General features: G+C 38.9%; 1 protein-coding gene across 2 annotated transcripts in view; it reads right to left on the reverse strand.

Moving 5' to 3' along the window:
* NEBL (nebulette) overlaps positions 1-23991 on the reverse strand; it is a 388110-nt gene that overhangs the window by 172027 nt on the left and 192092 nt on the right. For both annotated transcript variants that reach the window (XM_054020655.1, XM_054020654.1), the window contains exon 4: positions 14759-14866. In XM_054020655.1, coding sequence (XP_053876630.1) covers positions 14759-14866 — 108 coding nt within the window. The remainder of the gene's footprint in view (positions 1-14758; positions 14867-23991) is intronic.

Below are 23991 nucleotides of genomic sequence, written 5' to 3' on the forward strand. Positions count from 1 at the left end.
CTGGGCTGAGTGGGCACTGCCCTGAGGCACAGAACAAAGGCTGCCATTCTCCACGCCCCCTCACTGGGCAACCTGCCTCTCCTCCCAGTCTAGCTTGTTGGGCTCAAACTGCATAGGGGTTGTGGCTGATGTGTCCCAAGCATGCTCTGAGCCCTCCCCCCCGGTTCCATGCAGCCCCCCCAAACACACCCAGCTCCCCATTCTGTGTAACCCTCCCAAACTCGCCCAGCCTCCCCATTCTGTGCAGGCCCCAAACATGCTCAACTCCCTGCTCTCATCCGTTCTGTGCAGCCCCCCCCAAATACGGGCCTCAGAGGAAGAGGTTGAATGGGGATGGGGCCTCAGAGCTGAGCTACAGTCCAGGTGCCAATGGCCCCCACTTCTAGGGAGCTTTCGGCGCAAAGTCCACCAGGCGCAAAGTCATCGGGCTTCAAAAGAGAAGTGACCCACGCTGCAACTGGCATTTTCCCCCTGCATGACCAGCCTATTTTGCTTTGGGAACGCTCAGCCTCCTGAAGCCTCTTTTATGCACCTCCTATGTGTGTGGCATATTGGAACATGTGTTAAGTGTTGCCTAGACAACGAAATCTATATAACATGATCACTTATTTTCCAGACAGTTCTGTAGCTTGCTGCAGTCCTTACACAGACAGGATCTTCCAAATTGGATATCTGACTATAGGATCAAGCCCAAATTAGTTTAACATACCAAATATACTTAGATGAAGAAAAATGTAAAACAGTTAAATCAATGATGACTAGACAGTACCATACTTGTGCAGTAAACATGAAGTGAATTAACCTAAATTTGCTATGTGGTTTGCTGCAAAGGCCTGCTAAATAACATGCACATTTTTTTTAAATGAACCCCATAGAAATGATATCTGGCTTTTTTTCCCCCATAGATATGACAGCACTATGAAATGAAGTAAGAACTAACATGTTGAGAATAATCATTGACTAATTTTCTGTTTTCTGTTCCGTAATTGTGTATTTTGTAGGTGTGGGAGGATGGGTATGAAGAATTTCATGGAGATAGAATAAATTAACACTGCTGCCGAATTTAATGGCTCTTGCTGTAGAATTTGGTCCCACTAGGCTGCAGATTATAGGGTGCCCTGGCTTCAACCTTATGCATGCACTTGAAATTGTGGATTTGTCACTTACTATTAGATATACAATATGATTAAACATTCACTGCTCTTGTAAATTAAGTTTAGCTGTTGTTTTCCTCCAATAGGGAATGAAATTCAACCCTTCAGAAATATCTCCAGCAAAGTCCGCACCACTACCATCTAGAACATCTCTGGATACTGAATCATACCCAACGGCAACTATCGTAACATCAGAAAACATCCTGTGTAACGTAATTGAAGTCCTCTTTCCACAGGAAATGCTAGCATAACCCCACTCTCTTAAAACCTTGAGAATGTATATGGAATAGAGTTGAGCAATCCCTCCAGTTCCTATTAGCTATGTATTCTAGTGCATAACTAAACATTATGATGAGCAGTCAAAGGAATGTACTAATTTGATCCAGCATATTTTACCATTTTCACAGCAACTTCTCCACTGTGGAATCTGTCTTTTATTTCTGCAAAGCCCAAGAAAAAAACAACACACAAAAATACCCAAAACAAAACCAAATTGCAAAATATTTCAGGTTTTCACAAAAATATTGGGGTTGCTAGCAGAGACTGGAGAGAAAGCCTTTTAAAAAAGCACACAAACCTACATAGTAATTCAGATAATACTGAGAGTAAAATGGGTGAGAAAATAGTAGTAGTCTCATTCTAATCTGCTTATTGAAAGGGCAAACTCTTATCCTCTGACATCTTTGTAGGCACAAGCAGAAATATCACATGCAAACTTTCCCCACCTCCCCCCTTACATTAGGGAGGTTAACAAGTTTAATCACATTGACTTAATAAAGTGTTGGCTTTGTCACAACTAATGCAGCCACTGACAGGCTAAGGAAATGTAGTCATTTGTGCTAACATGCAAAAAAAAAAAAAAAAAAAAAAAAAAGAACTGAGTGTCATAGATGACCGAATAGCCCTACCTTCAAGGTCAGTGAAGTCGGAAAACATTACAGTGGTGAGACATTCAGATCACTAGGGATCAGGATTAGAGATGGCTTTAGAAGAAGCAGAGCATCTTGTTCTTCAGCAGGAGATACACTGCTTAAAATACCACTCTAGCAACTGCTAAACAGCACAAAAGTATTAGAAAGAAGAATTAAAGGCTGAAGTGTTGGAAATATGAACAGTCTCATACCCATCCAGAAAAACAAAAAGTAAACTTTTTATTGTAAGAAGGTACACAGGAATGCCTGAAAAAGCCTAGATTCTGGGCTTCAACTTTTAAGCCACTTCATTTCAGCTCATTTTGAAAATTTTACTTTACTAAGTGTTCCTTTTTTTACTACACACAAATACACTCACTTCACAAGTATTCATTGGTTAAAATCAGAAATGGGGCCTTATTTCTTTATTATTTAAAAGATATTGTAATTCTATAAATAAAAATAAAAAGTCTATTACATAAAATATATTCATTTAATTATTTACCTGAAAACCTGATTTTACAACAAAATTAATTACTTCATTTACCTCATAGTGTGAGGTACTGAAAAGCCATTGAAAGAAAAAAAAAATCTGCTTTCAGTAACTTTCTGATTCTTGACATGATTTAGTAACTTAGTAACTCAAAGTCAAATGCAATACATTTAACATAATTTACTAACTCATGCTGTGTATCGGAAACTTGCCAAGTTCCCTTTCCCCTTATGTTGTGAAAACTACTAAAGGCCCATGTTTTAAATGCAAGGCTTTAATCAGACTTTCAAATTCTTTAGTCAGAACCCCAAAATAGTAATTAAGTAGTTATTCTGAAAAAACTTTTCAAATGCCTTTATAACTAACTGTTATTGCAATGCTCCTTCTACAAAGTACATCTCTACCCCGATATAACAAGAATTCGGATATAATGCGGTAAAGCAGTGCTCCAGGGGGGTGGGGCTGCGCGCTCCAGCGGATCAAAGCAAGTTCGATATAACGTGGTTTCACCTATAACGCAGTAAGATTTTTTGGCTCCCGAGGTCAGCGTTATATTGAGGCAGAGGTGTATAGCCTAGGGAAGCATAGAGACGAGATACCATCGCAACATTCTTTAGTTGCAAAGGCAAAAAAGAAGGACATAAGTAGGTGCGTCAAAATGGCAGTTACATGTCTGAGTACCAGTTTTAGCCTCTGGACATAGTATTTGAACTTCCTATTAAATATGTGCACATCCCAGCTCTACATCATATTACAAATGTCTCTGTTGACAAGACATACAAACAATTATAAATTAAGAAAAGATCCATGAGATTGTGTCTTCCACATAGAAAACTAGTAATTCAAGAAACTACTAGTTTCCTCATGTGATAAAACTTTGCCTTGGCCTTGCAATTCAACATGAATATTGTTCCATACCTCTTGAGATTTGGGAACTTCTCTCTTATTTGCTCAATCTTTTTCCTCTGTGCCTCCTAACCAGATGACTTTGTTAAATCATAAGAAGAAAATCAGGTCCTCTTCCTTCCCTCTAGACAGGAAGGAGTAGTTTGGTCATTGAAAAATAGAACATTCTTACTGAATTAGAGGATTCCTCATGCAAAGCATCCCACAAACCCAAATACATTTAAGGATCCATTTAAGTGATTTATCACTTGTTATACAGTGACAGAAATGAACACAATGCTGTAATGGCCCTGACTTTGGACTTGAGTACCACTGCTCTAATTTATCCTAAAGAAACATTTTAATTGCTTCTCTGTAATGCTTAGACTAGTTAAGGAAAAATTATTTATTTACGGTTGCTGTCCAAATAATTGGGCTATTTCATCTAATTGCACTTAAATTCTACAGTTTTGCAACCAATTTACAATTAGCAGGCATTTCTCATGAATGTTGACCAAATTATATAATATAGAAAATTCATGCCTTTGGGGATTTTTCTTGACTGCTTGTTTTGTGTCTATCACACAGCATAATTTCATATTGTCAGCATAATGAACAATGTTACAGTCATCCTGTCAACGTTATTTATTTAAAACAGAATCAGAGATGACTACAACTTTGATACATGTTTTAACACGGTAAGTTCTATGACTTTTGGTAATCGGACAACTTCCAATCAATGCCTATTTTATTATAAATCATGGCTCTATCTTTAAATCTTAAAAGTTGACTCTTTTAGAAACTTTATAAAAAGACTTTCTGAAATTATATGTAAACCCATGTAGCATATAGCACTGTTATACAAATTATTTGTTATAAAAATAGAGAAAGAAGAGCTTTTCTAACCTAGTCTGTAGAATAAATTCTGACAGGTTTCAGAGTAGCAGCCGTGTTAGTCTATATCCGCAAAAAGAACAGGAGTACTTGTGGCACTTTAGAGACTAACAAATTAATTTGAGCATAAGCTTTCATGGGCTGTAGTTAGTCTCTAAGCTGCAACAAGTACTCCTGTTCTTTTTGCAGAATAAATTCTGATATCCTATATGCTAAATTTATAAGCGAGCCTGTAATTTAAAAATTATCACTTTGTAACATACCTGAGGCCTGTTCTTGAATATAGGTACCATATATGTTTGATTCTAATTCTGGACCTTCACTTCACTTAAAATATTTCCTCTAACCCCAGAAATCTTCCAAGATAACTCTGATCTCGGAATTGTAAGGTTTCTTTTGGAGGCCACTTATCATTATTCACAGGTTCAAAGAGAACCTTTCAACAATAATAAAGTCTTCCAAGGTCTGTTGTCGGTTTCCAAAGCCCCTATTCAAGATACAATGTACTTTTATCTGACAAAACAGTACTTTCATTTCAGACCATCTGCTGACGTGGAGTTTCTCTCGCATATATTTAGCTTACCAGCAGAGCAGCTCAATATAAATGTAGGTATAATATCTGTCAAATTTCAACAGATTTTTTCTCACTTGAGAGCTCATGTGAATTTGTATGTATAATATAATTACACGTGGAACAGATAGTGATGGCTATAGTTAAGGCTGCTCAACGCCTTGCAGTATAAAGATCTATTTTCAATTACACTGGTCTACAATTTTTGAGAAGTCGTCTGCTTCAGAGATAAAATGTGCTATTTATTATGTATTTTGTTGTCTAGCAAAGTGTGTGTCTCCATCCCTTCCACATAGAAAATAACAACCTAGTACTGCTACCATTTACTCCATTAGCTCAAATGTTAGGGAACTGGTACTGTGAATCTAAAGATCCCAAACCCTGCTCATGATCCATGTCTTATTCATATATTCATAGAATTTAAGACCAGAAGAGACCATTAGATCATCTAGTCTGACCTCCTGTATGTCACAGGACCTTAAATTTCATCCAGTTACCTTGTATTGATCCTAAGTTTTTATACATAAAAAGAAAGCATAAATTGTGTTTGGCTAAAACATACCCACAAAGGCATACAGTCTTGAAGTGAGGACACCTAGAAATGGGGAATCTAACTATTAGAACAAACTATCAAGAGAAGTGGTAATCAACCTCACTTAAAAAATTGTTCCTTATTTCTAATTTGAATTTGTCTGTCTTCAGCTTCCAGCCATTAGTTCTTTCTATGCCTTTCTCCATTAAATTAAAAAGCCCATTAGTACCTGGTATTTTCTTTCTTTGAAGGTACTTATACACTGTAAGTCACCTCTCCATCTTCTTTCTGATAAGCTAAACAGATTGAGCTCTTTAAGTCTCTTACTGTAAAGTATTTTCTCTAGCAATCAAATCATTTTTGTGGCTCTTTTCTGTACCTGCTTCATTTTTTCTACATCCTTTTGAAAATGTGGTTACCAGAACTGTACACAATATTCTAGTATCAGTCTTTAATTACATGATCACATAATACTTTTTCCACAGGACCCCATCTCCTTCAGATCACAGGATGGGTCTTCTTTGGGGAGGAATCAGGGTTGGTAGTGAAGGAGACTGTTCTCTGTAGGACCCCTGCCTCATTTGTTCCAGAAGCTGGCAGGAAAAAAAGGATAGTCTCGTGAGAAAAGTTGTTGAATGGCACCCCAAAGGACTGGATTGTATCCAAGGCTCTGCCCCGAATTCCTATGTGGGGCTGGGCAAGTCAAATAAACTGAAAATTGTCTAGGTGACTGTTAAATGTTAATTTTCTGAGTAACCAACCTGAACTGCAGAAGTACTGATTCACAACTACCACAGAAGTCAATGAGAGCTGTGCTCTGAACATATAAACTGTTATATAATGATAAATACTCTGAAAAATCATGCCAAGGCTTCTCAGATACATCAACCAAAATTAGTTGACACTTGACAATTTTGGCTTAAATCCTGTGTATAAAATGAAGATTATTATACACTCATCTCATGAGATGTTGTGAAGATAGTTATTTACAAACATCAATGAATTTAAAATATGACAATGAGAGCACTATAGAAATGCCCATGAGGGAATTAACACTTGTCTGTCCAGTGCTCTATTTGGATGGTATGCAGCAAATAATCGATGAGGCCACACATTGAGTGATGAGGATAAAAGGATATACTGATTAGTGGTTCATTCAGTGAACACCAGCCATGCTATGCACTGTGGAAAAAGAGTATGCACTCATGTAATTAAAGACTTGTGACAGACCCAGACCAGTGGGGTACAGGAGTCTGGTAGAGGGCAAATATACTGGTCACTGGATGAGTAGTTTTCTGTTCCCTGAGTGACCAGAGCAGGGACTGCACTAGAGTAATCAGGAACCTGCTAGAACCAGTTAAGGCAGACAGGCTAATTAGGACACCTGGAGCCAATTAAGAAGAAGCTGCTAGAATCAATTAAGGCAGGTTAATCACGGCACCTGGGCTTTAAAAAGGAGCTCACTTTCAGTTTGTGGGGTGAGGAGCTGGGAGCAAGAGGTGCAAGGAGCTGAGAGTGTGTGCTGCTGGAGGATGGAGGAGCACAAGTGTTATCAGACACCAGGAGGAAGGTCCTGTGGTGAGACTAAGGAAGGTATTTGGAGGAGGCCATGGGGAAGTAGCCCAGGGAGTTGTAGCTGTCATGCAGCTGTTACAGGAGGCACTATAGACCGCTGCAGTCCACAGGGCCGGAACGTGGAGTAGAGGGCGGGCCTGGGTTCCCCCCAAACCTCCCAATTGACCTGCACTGTGGGTTCTTCCAGAGGGGAAGGTCTCTGGGCTGTTCCCTAACCCACATGGTGAATCTCTGAGGCAAGAAAATCCGCCAATAAGTGCAGGACCCACCAAGATAGAGGAGGAACTTTGTCACAGACTATATTACAATGCATACATAGAAGGGGGCAGGATTAAGATTTCACAGGCAGCCTTAATTCTTGCATTTCTTAACTTTTGTGTGCTTGATGTTGTTGCAACCTTAACAATTTTTTTAGAATGGGTTTTTGATGGACTATACATCAAAACTTTGTTTTATATGCTGGAATTTTATACATTCTAAAACACATTCTTGAAGTTTTCCAAATGCTTATTTAATACATTCTATTTAACATATATTATTTAAATTGTGTTTTTTCCCTGCATCTCCAGTCCTGAATCATGTGTTTAGTCACTTTCCAGATTTTTCTTTTTATCCATGCTAAAAATTTTTGGAACCTGTTCACAATAAATATTCACAGTCACAGAGAGGAGTAATTGGCTCTTTTGCTGAGTCACTTTCATGTCATGTGCCAGGACCCTGCTGATGGAGGCAGAATTATTTCTGCCTTCTTACTGTGATAAGGTTACCATATTTTAATTTTAAAAAAAGGAGGACACTCCATGGGTGCCCTGCCCCAACTCTGCCCCTTCCCCAAAGTCCCCGCCCCCTCCCCTGAATGCTCTGCCCCCTGCTCCTCCCCCTCCCCTGCTTCCCGCGAATGAAATGTTTGCAGGAAGCCTGAAACAGGGAGGCAGCAGGTAAGCTGGGGCTGGAGCAGGGCGGCCCAGTCCGGCACCACTGGCCCCCGGCCCCACCTGGCCCAGCACTGCCAGGCCCGCCCTCCTTCCCTATTTTCCCGGATATGTCTGGCTTTTTGGGATTTCCTCCTGGACGGGATTTGAGGCCCAAAAAGCCGGACATGTCTGGGAAAATCCGGACATATGGTAACCCTATACTATGATGACAAGTCAACTGGATTCTATCAGCTCCACCACAGGAGTATAAGATTTGAATATCGGAAGGTTCTCGCTGAGATAAGCCATAGCCTCCAGAGAAAGCAGAGAGCTCCAGCTTATTGCTCACTTAAGTACAACAAAGTCCAAAAGGGATGAGTTTGGACATTACTGATCGATAGTGTGTATGTATGTATTAACAGGAAGAAAGACCCTTTTATCCTCTAAGCTGATGTAAAATGGTAGGAAAATAATTAAATGTGTTGCATGTAATTTACTTTAACCGAGGTTTTGTACACTCTGGACTCAGTCCAATAAGATAATGAGCAGTTCTGGGAGTTGCTTAGCGCACTTAATTGCTAGTGGTGTTAAGGGGACCTGAAGGCAATCACCACCTTGCAAGATGGAGTCCTCCAAGCCCAATATTTCCATGCAGTTCAGAAACTGGTGAGCGTGTATGGAATATTTTTGATGTCAACAACTACATTTTTCATCTGGCTCAATTCTAATTATGCACACTGATATAAATGGGTTTTGGCACTGGTTAAATTTAATGGGAGTACTTGTGGCACCTTAGAGACTAACAAATTTATTAGAGCATAAGCTTTCGTGGACTACAGCCCACTTCTTCGGATGCATATAGAATGGAACATATATTGAGGAGATATATATACACACATACAGAGAGCATAAACAGGTGGGAGTTGTCTTACCAACTCTGAGAGGCCAATTAATTAAGAGAAAAAAAACTTTTGAAGTGATAATCAAGCTAGCCGAGTACAGACAGTTTGATAATAAGTGTGAGAGTACTTACAAGGGGAGATAGAATTGATATGCAAACTAGACACAATCAACTCCGGTTTGAATAAGGACTGGGAATGGCTGAGCCATTACAAACATTGACTCTATCTCCCCTCGTAAGTACTCTAGTGAGGAGGGCTTTAAACTAGGTTCGACGGGGACAGGTGAGCAAAGCCCACAGGTTAGTGGGGAACATGGAGACCTGGGAGATGGGTCGGAAACGAGAGGGAATGTGGGCTATATTGGCAGAGAGAAAGGAGGGTCAGGACAAAACTGGGAGGAAAGATCAAACCAGTATCTTATGCCTATATACAAGTGTGAGAAGTATGGGGAATGAGCTGGAAGTGCTAATAAATAAATACAGCTATGACATTGTTGGCATCACTGAAACTTGGTGGGATAATACACATGATTGGAATGTTGGTGTGGATGGGTACAGCTTGCTCAGGAAGGATAGACAGGGGAAAAAGGGAGGAGGTGTTGCCTTATATATTAAAAATGTACACACTTGGACTGAGGTAGAGATGGACATAGGAGACGGAAGTGTTGAGAGTCTCTGGGTTAGGCTAAAAGAGGTAAAAAACAAGGAAGATGTCATGCTAGGAGTCTACTACAGGCCACCTAACCAGGTGGAAGAGGCTTTTTTTAAGCAACTAACAAAATCATCCAAAGCCCAAGATTTGGTGGTGATGGGGGGGACTTCAACTATCTGGATATATGTTGGGAAAATAACACAGCAGGGCACAGACTATCCAACAAATTCTTGGACTGCATTGCAGACAACTTTTTATTTCAGAAGGTTGAAAAAGCTACTGGGGGGAAGCTGTTCTAGACTTGATTTTTAACAAATAGGGAGGAACTTGTTGAGAATTTGAAAGTAGAAGGCAGCCTGGGTGAAAGTGATCAAGAAATCATAGAGTTTGCAATTCTAAGGAAGGGTACAAGGGAGAACAGCAAAATAGAGACAATGGATTTCAGGAAGGCAGATTTTGGTAAACTCAGAGCTGATAGGTAAGGTCCCATGGGAATCAAGACTGAGGGGAAAAACAACTGAGGAGAGTTGGCAGTTTTTCAAAGGGACACTATTAAGGGCCCAAAAGCAAGCTATTCCCCTGGTTAGGAAAGATAGAAAATGTGGCAAAACCCACCTTGGCTTAACCACGAGATCTTGCATGATCTAAAAATAAAAAGGAGTCGTATAAAAAATGGAAACTAGGACAGATTACAAAGGATGAATATAGGCAAACAACACAGGAATGCAGGGGCAAGATTAGAAAGGCAAAGGCACAAAATGAGCTCAAACTAGCTACAGGAATAAAGGGAAACAAGAAGACTTTTTATCAATACATTAGAAGCAAGAGGAAGACCAAAGACAGGGTAGGCCCACTGCTTAGTGGGAGAAACAGTATCAGGAAACTTGGAAATGGCAGAGATGCTTAATGACTTCTTTGTTTTGGTCTTCACTGAGAAGTCTGAAGGAATGCCTAACATAGTGAATGCTAATGGGAAGGGGGTAGGTTTAGCAGATAAAATAAAAAAAGAACAAGTTAAAAATCACTTAGAAAAGTTAGATGCCTGCAAGTCACCAGGGCCTGATGAAATGCATCCCAGAATACTCAAAGAGCTAATAGAGGAGGTATCTGAGCCTCTAGCTATTATCTCTGGAAAATCATGGGAGACGGGAGAGATTTCAGAAGACTGGAAAAGGGCAAATATAGTGCCCATCTATAAAAAGGGAAATAAAAACAACCCAGGAAACTACAGAGCAGTTAGTTTAACTTCTGGAGCAAGTAATTAAGGAAATCATCTGCAAACACGTGGAAGGTGGTAAGGTGATAAGGAACAGCCAGCATGGATTTATAAAGAACAATCATGTCAAACCAATCTGATAGCTTTCTTTGATAGGATAACTAGCATTGTGGATAAGGGTGAAGCTGTGGATTTGGTATACCTAGACTTTAGTAAGGCATTTGATACGGTCTCGCATGATATTCTTATCGATAAACTAGACAAATACAATTTAGATGGGGCTACTATAAGGTGGGTGCATAACTGGCTGGATAATCGTACTCAGTTGTTGTTAATGGTTCCCAATCCTGCTGGAAAGGCATAACGAGTGGGGTACCGCAGGGGTCTGTTTTGGGACCGGCTCTGTTCAATATCTTCATCAACGACTTAGATATTGGCATAGAAAGTACGCTTATTAAGTTTGCAGATGATACCAAACTGGGAGGGATTGCAACTGCTTTGGAGGACAGGGTCATAATTCAAAATGATCTGGACAAATTGGAGAAATGGTCTGAGGTAAACAGGATGAAGTTTGACAAAGACAAATGCAAAGTGCTCCACTTAAGAAGAAAAAAATCAGTTTCACACATACAGAATGGGAAGAGACTGTCTAGGAAGGAGTACGGCAGAAAGGGATCTAGGGGTTATAGTGGACCACAAGCTTAAATATGAGTCAACAGTGTGATGCTGTTGCAAAAAAAGCAAACATGCTTCTGGGATGTATTAACAGGTGTGTTGTGAGCAAGACACTAAGTCATTCTTCTGCTCTACTCTGCTCTGGTTAGGCCTCAGCTGGAGTATTGTGTCCAGTTCTAGGCATCGCATTTTAAAAAAGATGTGGAGAAATTGGAAAGGGTCCAGAGAAGAGCAACAAGAATGATTAAAGGTCTTGAGAACATGACCTATGAAGGAAGGCTGAAAGAATTGGGTTTGTTTAGTTTGGAAAAGAGAAGACAGAGGGGACATGATAGCAGTTTTCAGGTATTTAAAAGGGTGTCATAAGGAGGAGGGAGAAAACTTGTTCACCTTTGCTTCTTGTTCTATCCTTAGAGGCTATGGGTTTAAACTGCAGCAAGGGAGGTCTAGGTTGGACATTAGGAAAAAGTTCCTAACTGTCAGGGTGGTTAAACACTGGAATAAATTGCCTAGGGAGGTTGTGGAATCTCCATCTCTGGAGTTATTTAAGAGTAGGTTAGATAAATGTCTATCAAGGATGGTCTAGACAGTATTTGGTCCTGCCATGCAGGCAGGGGACTGGACTCTATGACCTCTCAAGGTCCCTTCCAGTCCTAGAATCTATGAATTCCCTTTTCAGATTTACAGACACAGCTTCTTCCCCTCCCTTCAAAACTGCATGTGTAGCAATAGAGCCTTTGCAAAATTATTATGGCCATTTTGCTACCTTCTCATTTTCCTTGATAAAATTCACCAGTGTTATTGGATTTTGAAGTTAAATGTTTTTAATTTTCAGAATATTTGACAGTTTTGACTGCATATTGAAAATTATCCCTCATAGTTTACAAGGACAAAAACAATGGCCCCGATCTCTAACAAAATAAATGCATTTCACTGCACACACAATTTGAGATTTCTGTGTGCATATTATATGCCCATTTGATGCCACAAGTCAGTGACATCCTTTGCAGCAGCGTGGATGTGAATTTTTATGTTTCAAATATTGAACAAAATGAATTTAAGAGCATCTTAAATCGCTCCATACAAATTGGAAAATGTACAGGCAATTTAAAATGCTCATCCATCCATGAAAAGGTTGCCCAAAATATCTCAAACTTGTCATTAAGAGACCTACTTAATTAATTTAACTCTCCTATACCAATCTAGACTAGAATGCTTGGTTTGTGACTGTCATGCCAACATACTAACAAGCTATTAAATATGTTGCTATGGGGCCTCAAAGGTGCTAGGTACCTTGTGAAGGCTGCTCCAATCCCACTGAAGTCGGGAAATATACGGCACACCTTGCAGGATTCGGCCATTAATTCACACAACGGTCTGAGGACACAGAGCAAATTTCACTCATTTCTGAGAAACTTCATCCTGATCCAGCTATACCAATCATGCCTCACATTCCATTAGTACTTGTCTGATCTAGACACTTCAGTGTCTGGGTTTTTGCTAACAAAAGAACAGTATTATGACCATCCCTTTTATAACTCTTTTTTTAACCCCCATCTATTTTTTTCCCCTTTACAGTTATATTTCACTATAGCACAAAAGAATCTTTCATGCATTATGAAAGACAGAGCACTATGAGAATTTTTGTGAGTGCTGCAGGACTTAATATCAAGACAAAAGAATATTTTAAAATCTGTTTCTACTGTATTACATCTAACATATTGATAACATAATATTATGTATATTTGTGACAGGTATGCACATAACTGTGCTAACTTACCCCTGCCGTGAAGTTGTTACAATTTCATTTCAAAGACAATCTTTGAGAATTGTCCAGTAGTTATGGGGAGGAGGGAAGAGAAAAATCAATGCACAACTAAAAATAAAAAAAAAGATTAGTAAGTGTTATATTTTGCTACATATTAAAAGTGACAAATTTTAAAAAATATAAAAGAGCTTACCTTTCAACCAGTTAAAATCTTAATGAGATTCTTAATCTAACCGTGAAGTACATTTCTAAACTATTAAACATAGAAGTTACTCTGCAGAAGGATAATACTACATAAAACACAGTTTAAATCTAATAATTAGATTTACTCACAAAGTAGTATGATAAATCTAAAGGGGTTTAGGATAGGCATAATTGAAACTGAACTTCATTTACCAATTTTTTTTAATTCTGCTTTACCCTTAAAGAGTAATTCTAATAAAGTCCTTTGACTTCAAGTCCAGATATCATTTATATAGCAAGAGAAGAAGAAAAATCTTCATTGACATACGACATCTTTTTCAGGTATGGAAAGATGGGAGTTGAACATCCATGCTTTACACCTACTCCCCTGCATAGAAAAAGGAATCTAGGAAATAAAATATTTCTTACCAAAAACAAATTTGCTTGGTCTCAAAAGAAATGCAAATGTGTTGGGTGCAAGAGCCAGACAGTATAGTTAATTAAGCAACAAGGTCCCATGCCTGCAGAGAAACCCTTCATTCCACTCAAAAAATATTTTCTTGCAAGTTGGTAAAGGTTAAGATCCTTTTCTGAAAACACTTTTCACCAGTGTGTCTCTCTCGTTTTGTGCAACTACCTTTTTTTATGGCTAAAACAAAGGAAAGAATAAAGAACTTACAAAAATAGCTTACAGAGCCTAGCTCAAAGTCAGAATACCCATTAGAACTGAAGCTGGGTAAAGCTAAAGGCAATGTTGAATTTTATTCTACATAATATCCACTGGACATGTATATTATGGTCTATAACAATTCTCCATCTTTGTGCAGTCAGCTAAATGTCCAGTGTAGGAATATATAAAATAGTTAGGGTGGAATTTTCAAAAGCACCATAGTGCTTTTGAGGATAAGTTCCATTTTTTGAAAATCCCACTCCATGTCAAAGGTGTTATTGGGTATTAATATTGGTATAAATTAATGCAAGACAATGCTTTTCCAGTGCTAGCATTTGTACCTCTTTTCTTATCTAGATGCCATTTTCCTGGTATTTTCTTTCTAAAATTAAATATTAGTGTTTTATTTTATTTTGCAAGCTATGCTTATTTTGAGAACTCCTGTAGAGGAATATATATCAAACAATATAAATATTATTTGCAAACAATTATAAATAAAAAAGGAAAATGCATATAACTTTTGTAGTATAGCAAATACTACAAACACCTTTGATGGAAACTGGAGAGGTGAACACACCTGCCAATGTGCTGTGTAAGTGTATGATATAAGGTTACACACATTTCAGAACCTGACACACAAATCAGTCATCAAATTCATTTTCTTCACTTTCACAGACTCCATCAGAAACATCACAAACCTACAATCATGCCTTTTCTTGTGTACTATATCTGATCTGCTATCATTGGAGGAGATAGTCACATACATTACTAATTTGTTCCTGAGTCCTTTTCAGTCTTTGTAATTCAGGTGTGTCAGTCACAATGCTGAACCCTCTTCCTTTGCTTTCTTCAAAGTCTCTTTTGTATTTAACCTAAGGAATAGAAAATACAGAAGAATAGTTATTTTCACAACGTACTATTAGTAATATCACAGACTAAGATTTTTTTTTTAAGTACTCGTGACAGGCTGATAGGCTTGGAGGGTGAATTCTTCTCTTTATCCACAGAAAACAGGGCAGCAGTTGAGCAAGTTTCCCTACTGTTCCACCCCCGTGCCTCCTACACTGTAGGAGTGAGAAGATCAGTCTTCATGCCCATTTCATCCTTATACCAGTTGCCTCTGCTGAAGATTGCCAACAAAGATGTCACGCAAGGACCATGAAACACTGACTACGTTCAGACATGCTTTTGTAATTAAAAACAAAATTTAGCAGAGGTTAAATTAGGGTTCATATAACAACGTTTCATGTTAACGTCTCTCTTTATAATGGGGTTCATCATTCTCCTCCCCATTCTGAATACAAATTACACACAAAAACTGTGCAACTATTAAAAGAATATTACATACAAGCACAGCTCCCACTAACTTTTTCGTTGCTCAGCACTTCTGCAATCAGACCCCCAGGGTCTCAAGTTTGGCACCCAGAAAATGAGGAACACACAATTATCTACCACTTGTGAAAAGTCTGGTTTAAATGACTTGTTCAGCATTATGTGGAAAGGCAGAAGCAGGAATAGAATCCAGTTCTTCCAGGTCAGCATTCAACTATCCTAACCATGAAACTATCCTTTCTCTTACTGCAAACCCTGCCTCATTCCTTACACACCTTCAATACATTCAGTAGATAAGGCAGGAATCCTATGGACAACATTTCCTTCAAGTTTTGCAAAATTATAAGCAACTGAAACCGGGGTCTTATAATAGGAAGTGTTAGCCAACCTTAATGATGGATGGTGCTACCAACCCTGTCTATGATAATATGTTTAAACAGAAAAACTATACATGGTGTGCAATAATATTTCCTTGTATTCCAAATACACCAGCAGTTAACCTGAAGTGACTTTTTTCATATTATGGAACAGCAAAAAGAAAATAGAGAGAATCATGGAATTTGCACTATGCCCTTCATCATTTTGAATTAGTTGACATCAAATTGGAGCTATAGTTTTATTTGATTATCAATTATATCCACTAATATATAAATCTTCACGTAACTAAATATAGCTTTCAAAAAAACTCTGTAAAATTTAAAAAAATGAATTAAAATGTTGGTGCAATAGCAGCATATGCATTATACTGGGATATTGCAATCAATTTTCAAAACTTTGTTTTAAATCACAAGAATCACAAAATAGTATCATACGCTTAAGTTTCATTAACATCACAGCTGTACAAATTGTTGCTCTCAAATGCTGGTTTTTGTAAATGTAAAACAACCCAAAAAACTCAACCAATGTCCAGACAACATGAAATATTAAAGGATCCATACTCTTTGGTGCATATATATTATCATGAACTTTACTGTCAATAATGCAGTGCAGTCTCCCAAGGTGCAGAGTGCCCTCATGTACCTTACAGGAGTACTTAGCACCATGCCGGATAGTTTCTAGGAATCAATGGTTGTGACATAAAACAATAGAAACAAAGCTTTCAAAAACAATTTTAAAAGAAATAGTTTAAAGTGAAAATACACAGTGAGGAATAACGTTTACGCTGGTCCCCAGGGAAAGACTAGGTGATCTAATAGATTTTTTTCCAAATCAAATTTCTATGATTCATGGTTCTGGCCACGTCTTCAATAGACCCAAGTAGAAGATTTTGTTTAACCATTCTGGATTTTCACTCTGAGGTCAGTGTGGAGACCTATTCTTCTGTACCTAAAATCATATCCTGGAAAAATGGTATAATATTGTGCACTTTTTCAGTCAAGAATTCATTATTTTTCAGCTAAGTTTTGCCATTTTTCATCAAAGCCATCTATTTCCATAGAAATGACCTTTTCCATCTGTAAAAATTACTTCCCTTCCTGTTCCCCACCCCCACGTGCACTGTGGAAAATACACTAAAAATTCTGAGACCAAAAAGCTACTGATCTTTCACCAGTGGTATACATTTCTGCATTTATCTTTAACACAAAAATCATTTCCAGTAGCAGAAAGACAGCTCTTTATTAATTAACAGCTCTGCAAACAGGATGGCAATTCTAAAAACAAACAAACAAAAAAAGCAAAACAAAAACACAGCATAGCAGGTCATCATCCTCTTTATCATCAGTGGAGCATTCTGAATATGATTAGACCCTGAAGTTAATCCTTCAGTCTACCCCACCTCAAAATTAGTCAACCCTTAGAAAGCCTATTTTAGTCCCAATAAGCTTAATCCTTCCATCCATGCACCCACTCTTCTATTTGCCAGTAAGATCAGTAATAGAAAGACAATGAAAGAAGGATCTAGAGCAAGAGGAGAAAAATTTGCAGCGACTAATAAAAAAAAATAGGGAAATAAAGCCCATAAAGCAACTTCTAGTGTTTGAGTCTGTAGAAAACAGCTATGGAAACAAACTCCATACACATCTTTTGTTAGTAGTAAAGGAAAAGACCAGCACAGAAAAGACTCAGGGAACTACAGTGAATTGAGCTGATTGTTTTTGAATACTGCCTTCCATAATCAGAAGTAAATAAAATACATTCCAGTAGGTAACATTAAAATACCCTCAGAATTTTGCAATTCTTCCAAAAAGTCTTCTAAGTTATGAGCAACCTCATTACAGTTTTACTTTAAAGTGCAATAATTATGCATTTAGATCTGTTAGAACAAAAAGTTCCTCAATGCAAAAAAAAAAAAAAAAAAAAAAAAATTTGCTTCAGTGCCAAGTAATTTGACCACTACAGAAGCCCTCAGATTTGTCATATGGTAATTTCACAGGGTAAAGATGGTTCCACTGCTACCAACTGTTCGACCAGTGGGAGATCCTGTCCCTGCTCTGCATCATGCAGTAAACTGGGCACGACTCTGTTACAATGCACAGTATGCCTGATCAACTCTATGACCATCTGCAAATCTCTTTTCCATGTTTCTCTGAGAAGCTTCATAGTTTTGCCAAGGAGCCACTTCTAAAAAATAAAGGTCTTGGAATTTAGGATAGAGCAGTTAAAAAGCTGGATGGATGCAAATGATTAAAATGTATAACATGAGTAACTGTGTAAATAATGGCACTACAATGTAAAGTCTTTAAAGGTAGGATTGTGACAGCTGGTTCACAAAAAAATCACAGGCAAAAGAACCTCACCAACTAAGATCTGAAAGGAAAGAAAACACTGGTCTACAATTTTTGAGAAGTCATCTGCTTCAGAGATAAAATGTGCTATTTATGTATTTTGATGTGCTGAATTCAAATATGACAATTAAAACAACTGATTGGCTACTGTTTCTAAGATATTTAAGTTTTTACATTTTATGTCTATGTATATTGTGGAGATAGTAGAGTTTTAATCATAAATTGTAAACCTAGGTCTTTTCATGTGTTTATGCTTGCTTTACATGATAATATTTCACCTGTCCTGTTTATGTAACACTTTAAAAATCAGCAAAAGGGTTATATAAATAACATTTATTATGAAACAAAAGGCAAAAAACTATTCTGTACATAGTTTAGTCCTATTCAGTGTCTACTCGGCGCTTCTTGGCTTGTCTCTTGTATTCATTAAATGGAGCATCTCTTGTCACTGTCCAGCAATAGTCTGCAAGCATTGATGGGCTCCATTTGCCCTGATAGCATTTCTCCATTGTTGCAATGTCCTGGTGAAATCGCTCGCCGTTCTCGTCGTTCACTGCTCCGCAGCTTGGTGGAAAAATCTCTAGATGAGAGTGCAAAAAATGTATCTTTCGTGACATGTTGCAACCAAGGCTTTTGTATGCCATGAGGAGGTTGCCCACCAACAACCTGTAGTTGTCTGCCTTGTTGTTTCCGAGAAAATTTATTGCCACTAACTGGAAGGCTTTCCATGTCATCTTTTCCTTGCCACGCAGTGCATGGTCAAATGCATCACCTCGAAGAAGTTCACGAATCTGAGGACCAACAAAGACACTTTCCTTTATCTTAGCTTCACTTACCTTGGAAATTTTCCAAGGAGGTACTTGAAAGCTGCTTGTGTTTTGTCAATGGCCTTGACAAAGTTCTTCATCAGACCCAGCTTGATGTGTAAGAGTGGTAACAAAATCTTCCTTGATTCAACAAGTGGTGGATGCTGAACACTTTTCCTCCCAGGCTCCAATGACTGTCGGAGTGGCCAATCTTTCTTGATGTAGTGGGAATCTCTTGCACAACTATCCCATTCGCAGAGAAAACAGCAGTACTTTGTGTAGCCAGTCTGCAGACCAAGCAAGAGAGCAACAACCTTCAAATTGCCACAAAGCTGCCACTGATATTGGTCATAGTTTATGCACCTCAAAAGTTGTTTCATGTTGTCATAGGTTTCCTTCATATGGACTGCATGACCAACTGGAATTGATGGCAAAACATTGCCATTATGCAGTAAAACAGCTTTAAGACTCGTCTTTGATGAATCAATGAACAGTCTCCACTCATCTGGATCGTGAACGATGTTGAGGGCTGCCATCACACCATCGATGTTGCAGGCTACAAGATCACCTTCCATGAAGAAGAAGAATGGGACAAAATCCTTTTGACTGTCACGGAACATGGAAACCCTAACATCACCTGCCAGGAGATTCCACTGCTGTAGTCTGGAGCCCAACAGCTCTGCCTTACTCTTGGGTAGTTCCAAATCCCTGACAAGGTCATTCAGTTCACCTTGTGTTATGAGGTGTGGTTCAGAGGAGGAGAAGGATGGGAGAAAATGTGGGTCCTGTGACATTGATGGCTCAGGACCAGAAGTTTCATCCTCTTCCTCTTCCTTGTCTGACTCAAGTGAGAAGGATTCTGGTGCATCAGGAACCGGCAGTCCTTCTCCGTGGGGTACTGGGCGTATTGCTGATGGAATGTTTGGATAATGCACAGTCCACTTTTTCTTCTTTGACACACCTTTCCCAACTGGAGGCACCATGCAGAAGTAACAATTGCTGGTATGATCTGTTGGCTCTCTCCAAATCATAGGCATTGCAAAAGGCATAGACTTCCTTTTCCTGTTTAACCACTGGCAAAGATTTGTTGCACAAGTGTTGCAGCATATGTGTGGGTCCTGATCACCTATTTTGCAGCCAAAATAAAGGTGATAAGCTTTCTTAACCATAGTGGTTATACTGTGCTTTTGTGATGCAAAAGTCACTTCACCACAAACATAGCAGAAGTTATCTGCACTGTTCACACAAGTACGAGGCATCTCTGTTCACTTTGGCTAAACAGAAATGTGTCCCTTTGCAAAATCAAACACTGACAAATAAGAGAGCATGACACTGTATGATTTCTAGAGCTGATCTAGGGCAATTTGTTCAGCAGGGTGATGGAAGCTTCGTTATGATTGCATCATCCATGACTTCTAGGAATAACATGCAATTCATATCATGTATGACGCAATACCAGCTTCAGATTGCATCATTCATTGTTTTGCCTAAAAAGCAAGTACTGTCCAAACCCAGTAACAGATCCAATCAAAGATGTATTTTAGTCATTTCTGGTTTAAATTGAGATCCCTTCCCTTTACAACTCACTTATCCTCCACCATTCCCAAGTCAATGGTCATATATACTGACCCAATAGCATATCTTGAAAACTAGAGCCAATCAACAATTTTAAGCATCATTATCATTCTCAGTGACCCAGAATTAGTAAAGTTTGACTACATTTATTTCAGAAGCATTTTGGCTGTAGAGCAGTGAAATCAGAGGGAGCAAGAGCTCAGGATTACAGAATGAGGAAAGGATTGAGTTCATAGTTAGAATACACCACAACTGCATGTGTCTGGTAACAGGAATTCAAGTAAAGTTATGCCACTGATGAGTCCACTGAAACAACACCAAATAACTCTTATACTTCCATTCCAATCAGTCATGTACCTTACCATGCCATCAGAAATGACTTTACTGCTTAGTCACTTCCGCCCAAAATTTGACATTTAATCCACTTCCTTGTACCTTTGTGTTTTCATTGTGCAAAGTGGGTGTAACACACTATCACATTCCAAAGGCAGTATTTTCCCTCCACTTGATAGGGTAAAAAAGACTACATAAGGTACAGGGCAGCAGAGAATCAAGCCTTTTGTGCCTGCTACCCAAGCAAGTGGCACAAATTAACGCTGTGGAGGCTATTTTAATTCCAGGTGCTCTTTACCAATCTGCAAGAAAGCACTTCAGAAGCAACAACTGAATTACAAGCAGAGATGCAGAGAGGGACAATTCAATGCAATAAAAGCGAACAGGGTCTCCTGCTTGGAACTTGGACAATTCAGAGAAATATGGTCCGCAATGTAAAAATTGTCTTCTGACCTACTGACTGTCAGAAAGTGATAAATCTCTGGACTTCCATTGCTTACCTCCCCAGACTTGGTTCCTCAGAAGTAAAAGTCTGCAATTCCTACCCTGCCATTCTGGGACAGATCTGCCCCTGATATGTATAGACTATCTTTAATCAGGAACTGGAAGTGAGGTCTCGGAGATCGTCATATAATCTAAAAGTAATTTAATAAGCTACCAAAGAAAACCTGGATCTATGTTTGGCAATGATAGCCAACACCCTAGCCCTCAGAAAAATTACCCAGTGTAACTGGGATAAGAAAAAGACCTTTTTAAAAATTTTCTAGTAGTACGTTTTCTAAATCCCGGAACTCACTTTTAATTCATGTCTTCTCTGCCCCTTCCTATGTGGAAGAATTTTGCATATTTTACAAATAGCATGATCCCATGGTTATCCTGCAGAGTACAACTTCCTAGCAGCCACTTGAAATTGACATGGATTATAGGCAGGCAATCAATCACCACAGTGGATGATACACAGAGGCCACACTAGCTATAGGCAAACTAGGCAGCTGCCTAAGGCAGCAGATTTCTGAGGGCGGCATATTTCTGTAGACTCACCCAGGTTTCCTCCAAGGGCAGAAGATGAGGCTGCTGGGGCTAGGGGCAGCTACTAACTGGGGCTCTCGGTAGCAGGAAGCAGCCCTCACCCAGGCTGCCAGGGAAACACTCTTGCCTCTCTTGATCCACTGCCTGCCCCCAATGCAGATAAGATTGCAGCCATGGCTGAGGGCTACTCCTAGAGACACCACAAGCATAGCTGGGGCTTCAGCCACAAATGCAGCAACCCACCTGGCTTGCCAAAGGCCACTGATGGAGTCAGTGTCAAAGATAGTATTACCAATCAGGAGTTCATGACTCCCAGTAATCTATCTACTTATGGTGCTCAAATCACTTCGACCATCACACTCTCAGTAGCATGATGAGTTAAATCTCTGTAGCTCCATTGTATTTATGCACTTTCCAACTCTTCACACTTATTCTGTACTCTTTGCCTTGAAAATACTTCCCTCCGGTCTGGAAACCCAGTTCACCTCTCCTCAAAGCTTTCAGAAGGAAGGAGTGAACTGCAGTTTACATGTAGCATTTGACTCTTCAAATCCTAGTTATAATCCTTTCTTCCATTTATCTCACTTGTATTGCCAATCTACTATTCCTCCCCCATCATAAATGCTTGCTGCCAAAATTCTTGCATAAAATGTCCCCTTAAACCATGTTCAAATTATTAAACCACCATCCTCTAATTTCTGGATCCTCTATATAAAGCCCATTAAAGTGACTCCCAGTGATGTCAAAGGGCAGTGGATAAAACCCTTAATCCTGCAAACTGTTCCCCAAAATACAAAAAATCATAAAGAGTCTCGACGTGAAATCATCTCCTGTAATTACTGTATCCCTTCCATCATACTGTGTTCTGACAGTCTGCTCTGAAGCAATCATGTGACCATCTTCCTGAACATGTGACTCATTTCCTGAATTCTAGAACTGTGGATGGAGGCTGATACAGATTATTATTGAGTCTGTATAGAAATTTATTTCATATACTGAGAGCTGACGTACTTACCACACTCTTTGAATTGCTCCTTCGAGTGACTTTTTAGGTGTTACTGAATAGCAAAGCACATTTCAGATATGTAAAATCAACATAAAGGAGTGGTTATTTATGGTGTGTAAGGAGATGAAAAGAGTCAAGTGCCCTTTAAATATACCCATTATTCATTTGCATAGGGTGACCAGACAGCAAGTGTGAAAAATTGGGACATGGGGTGGGGGGTAATAGGCGCCTATATAAGATAAAGCCCCAAATATTGGGACTGTCCCTATAAAATCAGGACATCTATCACCCTACATTCTCAGTCAGTATAGGTAGCTTCTGTTTCAAACAGGATAATGTTTGGAGAGATGCCCTTCTAATAAAAACAAGGGAAGAACTTTGTACCAGACGGTTCCCTGCAGGTTGGAAATGAGAGTTGGAGCAGAATAAGTACAGTGCAGTGTAGCAGCAGGACTTTCAAACACACATACACAGACACTAATAAAAACAAAAAAATAAACAAGAGAGGGAAATGGGAAAGTGAACGAGTGAGTGAAATAATTCCAAAATAAACTGATATTAAAAAAGAAAATGTGGTACAGAAAAGGAAAACTAAGCATCTCAAAACAAACAAGTGTTTGTGCATTAAACTTCTTATCAGAGATGGTAGCCAGCAACAAGGGGGAAAGTTGAAACAGTTACAAATCATCCTAAAGGTAAACATTGTTTCCTTTGTTATAGGGTAATTAGTGAGAGGAATTGGTGGGTACCTAAAAAGGATATTGATTATTTTAAAATTGTTGTTTTGCTTTAAGAAACTTCCTGTATAATGTAAATATATAAAAATAATAATTTCTTTTTAACTAACAGTATTAAAGGCATCAAGCTATTTTAGGTGACCAGGGAACAGTTGAAAGGGGGTCATGGATACTTATAAAAGAAAAGTGGGAAATTCTTACCTATCCTGTGTTATGTTTGCTTTCAGATTATTCACTCAAGAAGCAGACTCATAGACTTTAACGTCAGAAGGGATCATCATGATCATCTAATCTGACCTCCTGCACGTTACAGGCCACAGAATCTCACCACCCACTTCCTGAAATAGACCCCTAACCTCTTTCTGAGTCACTGAAGTCCTCAATCATTGTTTAAAGATGTCCAAGTTACAGAGAATTCACCTTTTACACTAGTTTAAGCCTGCAAGTGACCTG

This window comes from Malaclemys terrapin, chromosome 2 (assembly GCF_027887155.1).
Source record: "Malaclemys terrapin pileata isolate rMalTer1 chromosome 2, rMalTer1.hap1, whole genome shotgun sequence".
NCBI classification, from domain to species: domain Eukaryota; kingdom Metazoa; phylum Chordata; order Testudines; family Emydidae; genus Malaclemys; species Malaclemys terrapin.